This window comes from Pelophylax lessonae (assembly GCF_965119305.1).
Source record: "Pelophylax lessonae genome assembly, chromosome: 2".
In the NCBI taxonomy this organism is placed as follows: Eukaryota; Metazoa; Chordata; class Amphibia; order Anura; family Ranidae; genus Pelophylax; species Pelophylax lessonae.
Window position 1 is genome coordinate 438,936,155 of NC_138769.1, and position 11,470 is coordinate 438,947,624.

At 44.9% G+C, this 11,470-nt stretch overlaps 1 protein-coding gene across 1 annotated transcript in view; it reads right to left on the reverse strand.

The window, feature by feature from the left end:
- The window catches only part of SH3RF3 (SH3 domain containing ring finger 3), a 673,946-nt gene extending 664,592 nt beyond the window's left edge, over window positions 1–9,354 (reverse strand). The window contains 2 exon segments of the mRNA XM_082246695.1: window positions 8,615–9,061; window positions 9,064–9,354. Of these exon segments, the coding sequence (XP_082102821.1) occupies window positions 8,615–9,061; window positions 9,064–9,144 (528 nt within the window). The 5' untranslated portion in view covers window positions 9,145–9,354.
- Window positions 9,355–11,470: the final 2,116 nt, after the last annotated feature.

Genomic DNA, 11,470 nt, shown 5'->3' on the forward strand with positions numbered 1-11,470 from the left:
GATATCAATGCAGGGTGACTCTTTGAGTATGCAGCGCATGTATTTTTGTATTTCAGATATACTTGTCAGTAGGAGAAACATGTGGAATGTGTTAAGTATGTTGTTAGCAGATGTAACAGGGTAGCTCCCAAATGTCATTGTGTGAAGGCAAGCCACTGTGTTTCTACAGGAGTTCTCAACACTGAGAAACTGTACACATACTGCTACAAATACTGGCACAACCTTGGAGCTATTCTTTATAATATACCATTTTTTTTAGTCCACAGAAAGCAATATACTGCAACAATTAAATGGGGAAATCCTATAGCAGCCTTTCACAACCTATTTACCCCAGAGGAACCCTGAAAATAAGTCTCAGGTCTCAGGGAACCCCTGCTAAAACAAATTCAGTAGAGGTCAATTAGAACAATTTCCCTTTTACACTAGTGGTTAGAATGCCACCATTACATATAGTTAAAAATATTATTGGTGTCTTGCAGCTGGCTCTGCCAAGTGCCATTGACCCAGGCACTATATAGGCACCATCAAATTGGAGATCAATTAGCTACAGCTCAAGAAACTTCTAGCAACCTCTAGGAACCCTAAGATTCCACTGAACCCTGGTTGAGAATACTGTATGTGCTCTACAGCACGAGTCACCAAACCAAAGAGCCAGTTTTCTGTCCTCAGGCTTTAGGGGATCCAGAATGTGGCCAGGGGGAGTAGAAAATGTCCCGGTGTCAGTGGGAAACAATAATGCCCCATCATTGGTTTCAGTGCCTCATCAATGGTGTCAGCTGGAGGAAAAGTGTCCTAAAAGCTGGATAAAGGCAAGCAAAGGGCTCCATCTGACCCCTGGACCACAGTTTGGAGGCCACTGCTCTGCAGTATAAAAATAGAGAAATAAGAAATAAACCCCATTTCAAGACACAGTTCCTTTCTAAGGTTGAAAAAATAACAGCTGGAAACCAATTGGTTGCTTTAGACAACATCTCTACAAGCTTTTATTGTTTACTTAGGGCCGGTTGTTCTCACGCACCTCATTTAAAGTCCCAATCTCTCTTTTTTTCTTAATTTCCATCACAGGGATGGAGACGCGGTGCTTTACCTGGCTTGTGTCTCAATTTAAGTCCCAAACTGCCTTTACTTTACATCTCTACAAGCTAGGCCCTACATTTTATTGGTAATTGAGAGCAAATCTCTACACCAGTGATCAATACCTAGTGACTGCTCAGAAGACACAATCAAAAATAACAAGTGAGCCACATCTAGTCTGCCCATAGACCATTCAAATTTTGGGCCATTCCTGCTGAATCGCCTGAAATCTGAGTTGGTTATGGCCCTGCGAGCACCGTCTGGCTAGGAAAAAGTCAGCCTAAAGAGACACTTCAGTTATGACTAATTTTTTACATAGTTACATTCATCCAGCTTGGACCAATGTTACAGTGTATACCATACCTGGCCGATGCCCCAGGAAGCTGAAAATCACTGAAGTTGACATCGCTACTCCAGTGATCTCCACTTGTTTCCAGGTCCTGTGCTCAGTGGCTGCCCTGGAGCAGTCAACTTAGGAGGTTTGTAAAAAAATATACGAAGTATATACCACGCGCCAAAGATGGGGTTCCAGGTGGATATATAAATAAATAAATAGAGGAATATAATAAGTAGAGGTAAAAGCAGCTGCTGTACAATAAAATATATAGTGTAAAAGAATGGTCTTTTTTGGAAAAAGGCCAAATACAGCGCTTGCTAGCTAAAAGTTAGATGAATTATATATACATGGAGATTCCCAATATTGATTAAACCAAATGCATGAATGACTATTAAAATATAAAATCCACAGTAAAAAGCAATAAAGTAAAAAAGTGATTTTGTGCTCACATTAAATCCCTTTGTGCATGAGTGACTGTGACATAAAATTCAAATATAAATATCAAACAATAAAAATAGTAAAAATTGGCAATCTGCAATATGCGTTATTGTATTACAATTCAAATAATAGAACAGTCCAATATTGAGTAGTGACTTTGTGCTCAAAATAATGTCCTTAGTGAGAGTGATTCTTCACAATTAGAAGGTGCAAATGCTGTGACTTGATTGGCTATGGTGTCGATTCCTTCTCCCAAGTGAATGAAAGAATTGGATCACTTACCAGATGCAGTGGGGCTCATATGTCGTATGACATTAAGACCATTCAAGCTTTGGTGGCCTCCTGGGCCAAAAGGTTCCCCTTTAAGCGGTCCTGTGGACTGGAAAAGCCCCTCTGGACTCCGGGGTGCAACAACCCAATGTGATAGGGAAGGAGAGGAAAGAAAGCTTCAAATAGCGTAATAAAGTCAAATATAACGTTTATTACCCATACATAGGGTTCCAAACACGAAAGCGATCCAATTCTTACCAGTTTTTTATATTTGAATTTTATGTCACAGTCACTCATGCACAAAGGGATTTAATGTGAGCACAAAATCACTTTTTTACTTTATTGCTTTTTACTGTGGATTTTATAGTTTAATAGTCATTCATGCATTTGGTTTAACCCAAGGAGGTTGACTGCTCAGCACAGGCACCTTTCAGAGAATGCACTGCATCCTATTAGATGCTGGCCCCCACGGACACTGGGGTTGATTTACTAAAGGCAAATAGACTGTGCATTTTGCAAAGTGCAGATGTATTCTGCAAGAACAGTTACTCCAGAGCTTAGTAAATGAGCAGAAGCTCTGCTGACTTCCATCATCCAATCATGTGCAAGCAAAAATGCTGTTTTTTTATTTATTTATTTATTTATTTTCCTTTCATGTGATTGGGTATTCTTTGCAAAGTGAGGCTTTACCTCGTGTTCTAAGGTCTGGAGCATCTGCACATGCAAAGTGCACAGTCTATTTGCCTTTAGTAAATTAATGTTATAGTGAATGCCTAAATACAATAGTCATCACCAGTGATACCTCTATCAATGCTGTAAGCATGGATGGGGAATAGATTGATTTTCTCTCATCTAGCTCATAGGGTGAAAGAGAAAAATCAAACAGCCTATGGCCAGCCTTGCATAAAAATGGCACTAAAAATCTAAGTAAAATACTTTGAGGGGAATTTATCAAAACTGGAGCAGGCACACAAAATATGTTTTTGCCTGTAGTCTGCTACTGTTCTTTTGAAAATTTAAAATAAAAAAATAAAAACTGGAGCAGGCAAAATGTGGAGCAGATGGCAACCAATTAGCTTCTATCTTTAATTTTTAATGCCTAAAGCAGACCTTTCACTAGTACATTTTCAAACAAATGTGCTGTGCTGTGCTGTACTGTACATAGCCTAGGCAGAAAGCAGAGCTGTGGGAGGGACCCAGCAGGCCCCACCCACTACAGGCTGCATCCAGAAATCCAATGGAGGGGACAGAGCCAAGACCAGTCACCCTACACGAGCAGAGAAAGCTACAGATTCCAGTCTTTAGTACAGGAAGCTCCTGAACAGAGGGAAAGTTTCACAATGGATTACTGCACAGATCTGGAAGAAATACACAAATCAAACCAAGATTCAAATAGGAAAACACGTGTCCCTTGTATTTAGATAGTATTCATTTATCCCAGTGTCTAACCATTCCTCACGCTATCCAAAACAAGAAGAACGTTTTGGCTGGAGTTAGGTAAATATGTATGTATTCGTTTCTGGATGTTTATAAAAACAGGAAACATTGTAAATCAAGGTGAGACCACATCTACAACACAATAGGCTTTCTGTCCAAAAATCCCATAGAAAAAAACAGACAACTGTTCTCATATGAACATGTGTCCCGATACCAAAGTGACATAAATATTAAGCATGTCAGTTTTAGTATCGGGATACAGGTGTGAAGATGTTTCTGCTCTCTAGCTCCCTTGTCACCTCCTCCCATGTTTGCCCCCAGGACTTCTCCAGAGCCTCTCCCATCCTCTGGAACTCCCTACCCCAATCTGTCTGACTATCTCCTACCCTGTCCACTTTTTTTAAAATCCAAACTCTTTTTTTATTAGTATCAAAAAACATCTGTACAACCAAAAGCACATTAGGTAGTAAAAAAAATACATATAGTGTACAGAGATGGGGAAAGAGCCAATAATGTCATACCCAACACACATAATGACAGTTGTAAACAGAAATAAAGCAAGTCATTGTTAGACATCTTACACTGGGTACCCAGGCCACTTTTGGAGGATCCCTGAAAACCCATCTCTTCAGAGAGGCTTATCCTGCCCCTACCTAACAACTGTATATGTATTTTTCACATCAGCTCATCCCCCACAGTTATTACCTTTTGTCTCTTTTGACCCTCCCTCTTAGATTGCAAGCTCTTATGAGCAGGGTCCTCTGATTCCTACTGTATTCAATTGTATTGTAATTATACTGTCGGCCCTTATGTTGTAAAGCGCTGTGTAAACTGTTGGCGCTATATAATTCCTGTATAATAATATAAATAACATAATGCATACGATGTCAGGGTTTGTAGCAGGGAGTTGTTCAAATTTGGAGATCTATGATATCAGAGTGCTCTAATTCAACGTTCTAGCACACATCGAATTTTCAGTCTGGATGAAAAAAAGGCAATTTTAGTATTACAAATGAAATACTAAAATCACTAGAGATTCATGGCTAGTAGTAGTGATTGATTGCTACACATATGTAACAAATGGCTCTCTATGGGGTGAGGAACACTAATAGCATGGAGTAGCAACTAATAGTGACTCATTGCTCCAAATGTGTGCCATTAATCGCTACTACATGCTGCTTGTGTGCCTCACTCTGTAAGGAGTCATTTGTTCCAAATGTATAGCGATCAATCGTCGTGACTACTAGTGATTAACCTCTAGTGATTGTGGTAATGCGATTGCACTACTAAAAAATAGTCTATATGCTCCTAGCGTTAGACTAGCCAGACTTATTCATCAAGGCAGTATTAGCTGTAATGTCTATGTGCAAAATGCAATCACCTGAATGATGCAATGCATACTATGTTGTTTTTGATACATTGTATTGTCAGTCTATTGAAAATGACCATTCAGTTGACCTATATTACGATTGTTTGTTTGACACACACACATAGATAATCAATTGATTGATCAGAAATGATCTATAAAATTCCACCACAACTGATCAACTTGCCGGCAGCATAATCAATCAAAAGCTCACTAAGTTCATTGAACGGAGCGTGTGTGGTTGACGATTCTTTAAGTGAATGATATTGATGACTGTGTGACCACATCTATAGTTGCTATACATGTTTCAGTAAAAAAAAAAAATTGTTTTCTTTTCTGATCAATCGTTCTTGGAAAAATAACCAATCTATAGCCGATAACCCATTTCATAGATAGGACACACACACAGAGGAGATGAATTTAGATAGTTGGAGGACACAATTGTAAGTTATTAATTGCACCAGCATTTTCACTATACAATCTCACATTCTGATTGATTAAAACAAAGAAAGATTGAATTCATGAACAAAGTATCTCAGTACGGTGATCAATGCAACACAATTAATCATTTTCTGCTTTAACTGTTCGACTCTGATCAAATCCTATCTAAATTGAGTCTAAAGCAGGAGTCTCAAAACTATGGCCCTCCAGTTTTTCAGGAACTACAATTCCCATCATGCCTAGTCATGTCTGCGAATGTCAGAGTTTTACAATGCCTCATGGAACGTGTAGTTCTGCAGCAGCTGGAGGGCCACAGTTTGGAGATCCCTGGTCTAAAGCCTGCCATAGACAGTTCAAATCTGGGCCATTTTAGCAGGGACCATCCAGGATTCAAACATTCAAACCATTAATGGGCAGGCTGATAGTACCCAATACGTCAGATTTTGAGGGTGCATTTATTGCCAGTGGCTATAGCCACTAGCAATAATCACTGTGTTCTCTCGGTAGGGTTGGCTGCCCACACCCCCTGTCGGGAGAACACAATGGCTCTGCGGGAGGGATTCCCTATCAACACTGACCAGTGGTTGCAGGAAAGAAAATTGTATCATCTATGGCTGGCTTAAAGCAATCAGAAGGAAAGTTATGGCTATTCAATTGTTTCAAATCGCACAAATCAAAGCGTATATGGCCACCATTAGATTGACTGATCAGCCACACAATTGGCAGAGCTTTGTATAGTTACTCTTCAGAGAGTCATTGACCCAAATACAGGCTCACTCTGTCTTGCCAAGAAGAAAATCCTGCAGTATTAGCTAAATAGTTAAAGTGTATGTAAACCCAAGAACAAACATTTAATATACTGCAGCTTACCAGTCCAAAGATTGTTTTCAGGCTAAGTATATTCACTGCAAACACAGATAAATATCCGCTGATCCCACCAGAATTCCAAAGTCCTTGTAACTTCCTACGCACTGAACTTTAATATCAAACAATATTTTCAGCATTTGTGATTCAAATCATGAGATCAGGCTAGGGTAATAACGCTGCTGCTCCAAAAATACAGTACAATGAGCGTGCGTTACACTCATTCCTCCGACAGGTAGTGTGTTACTGAATGGTTCACCAGGTGGACTAAAGCTTGAGCAGAAAAAAAACGAAAGACAAATTATAGACCGGTAAGCTGCAATATATAGAATTTGTGTTCATGGGTTTATATTTACTTTAATGCTGAAGTTTAAGTATGGTGATTTTTACAGCTTGGACCAATGTAACTAAGCATATACAGTACCATACCTGTGTGTTCCCCATGGAAATCACTGTAGTCCAGCTTGGACAAACATAAGTATGAATATGCCATACCTGTGGGATCCCCAAAGAAATCACTGCAGTCCCGCTTGGACGAACATAACTATGACTGTGCCATACCTGAGGGATCCCCAAAGAAATCACTGCAGTCCCGCTTGGACGAACATAACTATGACTGTGCCATACCTGAGGGATCCCCAAAGAAATCACTGTAGTCCAGCTTGGACGAACATAAGTATGACTGTGCCATACCTGTGGGATCCCCAAAGAAATCACTGTAGTCCAGCTTGGACGAACATAAGTATGACTGTGCCATACCTGTGGGATCCCCAAAGAAATCACTGTAGTCCAGCTTGGACAAACATAAGTATGACTGGGCCATACCTGAGGGATCCCCAAAGAAATCACTATAGTCCAGCTTGGAGCAACAAAATTATGAATCTGCCATACTAGTGGGATCTTCATGGAAATCACTGTAATACAGTTTGGACCGAAAAAAGGTATGTAGGTGCAATACCTGTGGGATGCCTATGCAAATCACTGTAGTCCAACTTGGACCAACATAAGTATGTATGAGCCATACCTGTGGGATCCCCATGTAAATCACTGTAGTTCAGCTTGGGTCATCATAAGTATGTATGTGCCATACCTGTGGAATTCCCATGGAAATCGCTCCAGTGATCTCCACTAGCTTCTGGGTCCTGTTGCCCTGCTGCCTACTGACCACAAGAGGTCCCTCACTTGGCACAGGTGCTATATTGGGAACACTTTGCATTTTCTCAATGAAGCAATCTCTGATTGGATAAGGGGGTTCACAATCTCCCCCTTATCCAATTAGAGAACACTTTGCGTTCATTGAGAAAATGCAAAGTGTTTCCTAAATAGCGGCTGTGCTGAGCAAGTGACCTGTTCTGTTCAGTGAGCAAGACATAGAAACTGGAAGCTAGCAGACATCACTGAAGAAGTGGTATCTACTACAGAGATTTCCATGGGGATCCCACAGGTAATGCATATACCTACTTGTGTTAGACCAAGCTGGACTACAGTGATTTCCATGGGGATCCCACTGGTATGGCACATACATACTTATGTTAGTCCAAGCTGGACTACAGTGATTTCCATGGGGATCCCACAGGTAATGCATATACCTACTTGTGTTAGTCCAAGCTGGACTACAGTGATTTCCATGGGGATCCCACAGGTACAACACATACATACTTATGTTGGTCCAGACTGGATTACAGCGATTTATTTCCATGGGGATCCCATAGGTATGGCACATACATACTTATGTTGGCCCAAGCTGGACTACAGTAATTTCCATGGGGAACCCACAGGTATGGCACATACATATTTATGTTGGCCCAAGCTGGACTACAGTGATTTCTATGGGCATCCCACAGGTATGGCACATACATACTTATGTTGGTCCAGACTGGATTACAGCGATTTATTTCCATGGGGATCCCATAGGTATGGCACATACATATTTATGTTGGCCCAAGCTGGATTACAGTGATTTCCATGGGGATCCCACATACATAATATATATGTTGGTACAACCTAAATGTAAAATTAGCCTTATTTCAGCTTTTGCTCATCAATGGAATGACATGCCACAGAGGATCAGCACTAATATTCCCAAATCACTCAAAGCCATTGAGGGGGGGGGGGTTTACTAAGCCTGGAACAGCTGTATGTGGCAACCAATCAGCTTTCAGCTTTCATTTCCAAAGCCAAACTTAGCAAGCAGAAGCTAGAAGCTGATTGGTTCCTATGCCCAGCTGATTGCTGCTTCTGGGTGCTGTGATCAGGCGTGCAGCCCCCCAGAAAGTGTCATACCCCCCTAGCAGTCTCTATATATAGCAGGTCTTGTGAAAGCCAAGCCGCCTTGGCATTCCATCAGCAGAACAGGTGCACCGAGTAGTCCCGGAAAGTGGACATACCTTGGCCAGCAGGAGGGCATTCTGACTGGCAGCAGCCAGATCCCTCAGACTCGGGGTGCAGGCAGCATGGTGTGGGGGTGCCGTAGTGGTTCCCCCGGTGGCAGAGCACCCCGGACTCCCGCAATTGTTACTGTTATTACTGCTCGCTGTGGGACTCCCGGTGGGGGTGCTCCGAGGTCTCTGTCTTATGCCATCCAGCAGGCGGACCAGTAAGATATTGGCCGGTAAATCATCCACTCCACACTCCACCAGGATGCGGCACTCCGGGCAGCGCAGCTCGTTCCTGGAGCTCACTATACTCTGCAGGCATCGGCGGCAGAAGGTGTGCTGGCATGGCAGGACCCGGGCAGTGGTATCCAGTCTCTCCAGGCATACCGAGCACTCCAATAAATCCAACAGAGACGACTCATCCATCTCCTCTCCTTCTTCTCTCTTCTCCCGTCTCCTCTCCGTTTCCTCTCCTCCTCCTCCCCTTTAGATGCTTTCTGTGGTCCTTTAGAGGTGCACAGCCAGGACGCCCCGAGGAGCATCTAGAACAGCGGGGTTGGCCAACACAGCCAGCACAGGGACCTAAACCGGGACCATGACCACAGCGATCTCCTCTAATCACAGCCCAACCTGGCTCCTCTCCCCAACTGCAACACCAGCCGCCAACTTCATGGACTCCAAGTTCACGTGTAGGCTATAAGAAATGGCAGAACATGCCTTCCTACAGACACAGCTGGCATCACTCTATAGGGATACCCTCCTGGGGTACAAGGGTCACTGCCACACCAACACAAGACAAGAGGCTTCCTCTGACCTGTCCCTCACCCCCTCTACTGCTATTACAGTCTGCAGCCTGCCTGGCTGATCCATAGCGAGCTATGTAACCTGATCATACTACTCACCTCCCTGTGAGAGAAGGAGGAGCACTGTGTTACTCCTCTCCCTCCACTCCTCTCTCACTCCTCTCCACTCCTCTCTCACTCCTCTCCATCCACTCTTCTGTCACTCCTCTCACTCTTCTCTCACTCCCTCTCCATCCACTCCTCTCTCACTCCTCTCCCTCCACTCCTCTGTCACTCCCTCTCCCTCCACTCTTCTCTTACTCCTATCCCTCTTCTGTCACTCCTCTCCCTCCACTCCTCTCTCACTCCTCTCCCTCCACTCTTCTCTTACTCCTCTCCCTCCACTCTCTCTCACTCCTCTCCTTCCACTCCTCTGTCACTCCTCTCCCTCTTCTGTCACTCCTCTCCCTCCACTCCTCTCTCACTCCTCTCCCTCCACTCCTCTCTCACTCCTCTCCTTCCACTCCTCTGTCACTCCTCTCCCTCTTCTGTCACTCCTCTCCCTCCACTCTCTGTCACTCCTCTCCCTCCACTCCTCTCTCACTCCTCTCCCTCCACTCCTCTCTCACTCCTCTCCTTCCACTCCTCTGTCACTCCTCTCCCTCTTCTGTCACTCCTCTCCCTCCACTCCTCTGTCACTCCTCTCCCTCCACTCCTCTCTCACTCCTCTCCCTCCACTCCTCTCTCACTCCTCTCCCTCCACTCCTCTGTCACTCCTCTCCCTCCACTCCTCTCTCACTCCTCTCCCTCCACTCTTCTCTCACTCCTCTCCATCCACTCTTCTGTCACTCCTCTCCCTCCACTCCTCTCTCACTCCTCTCCCTCCACTCCTCTCTCACTCCTCTCCCTCTTCTGTCACTCCCTCCCTCCCTCCTCTCTCACTCCTCTCCCTCCACTCCTCTGTCACTTCCTCTCCCTCCACCTCCTCTCTCACTCCTCTCCCTCTTCTGTCACTCCTCTCCCTCCACTCCTCTCTCACTCCTCTCCCTCCACTCCTCTTCACTCCCTCTCCCTCCACTCCTCTCTCACTCCTCTCCCTCCACTCCTCTCTCACTCCTCTCCTTCCACTCCTCTCTTCACTCCTCTCCCTCTTCTGTCACTCCTCCCTCACTCCTCAGTCCTCCTCTCCCTCCACTCCTCTCTCACTCCTCTCCCTCCACTCCTCTCTCACTCCTCTCCCTCCACTCTTCTCTCACTCCTCTCCCTCCCTCCTCTCTCACTCCTCTCCCTCCACTCCTCTCCTCACTCCTCTCCCTCTCTCTCACTCCTCTCCCTCCACTCCTCTGTCACTCCTCTCCCTCCACTCTTCTCTCACTCCTCTCCCTCCACTCTTCTCTCACTCCTCTCCCTCCACTCCTCTGTCACTCCTCTCCCTCCACTCTTCTCATCACTCCTCTCCTCCACTCTTCTCTCACTCCTCTCCCTCCACTCCTCTCTCACTCCTCTCCCTCCACTCCTCTGTCACTCCTCTCCCTCCACTCTTCTCTCACTCCTCTCCTTCCACTCCTCTCTCACTCCTCTCCCTCCACTCCTCTCTCACTCCTCTCCCTCCACTCTTCTCTCACTCCTCTTCCTCCACTCTTCTCTCACTCCTCTCCCTCCACTCTTCTCTCACTCCTCTCCCTCCACTCTTCTCTCACTCCTCTCCATCCTCTCTTCTGTCACTCCTCTCCCTCCACTCTTCTCTCACTCCTCTCCCTCCACTCTTCTCTCACTCCTCTCCATCCTCTCTTCTGTCACTCCTCTCCCTCCACTCTTCTCTCACTCCTCTTCCTCCACTCTTCTCTCACTCCTCTCCCTCCACTCTTCTCTCACTCCTCTCCCTCCACTCCTCTCTCACTCCTCTCCCTCCACTCTTCTCTCACTCCTCTCCTTCCACTCCTCTCTCACTCCTCTCCCTCCACTCCTCTCTCACTCCTCTCCCTCCCACTTCTCTCTCCTCAACTCCTCTTCCTCCTCCACTCTTTTCTCACTCCTCTTCCCTACCACTCTTCTCATCACTCCTCTCCCTCCACTCTTCTCTCAC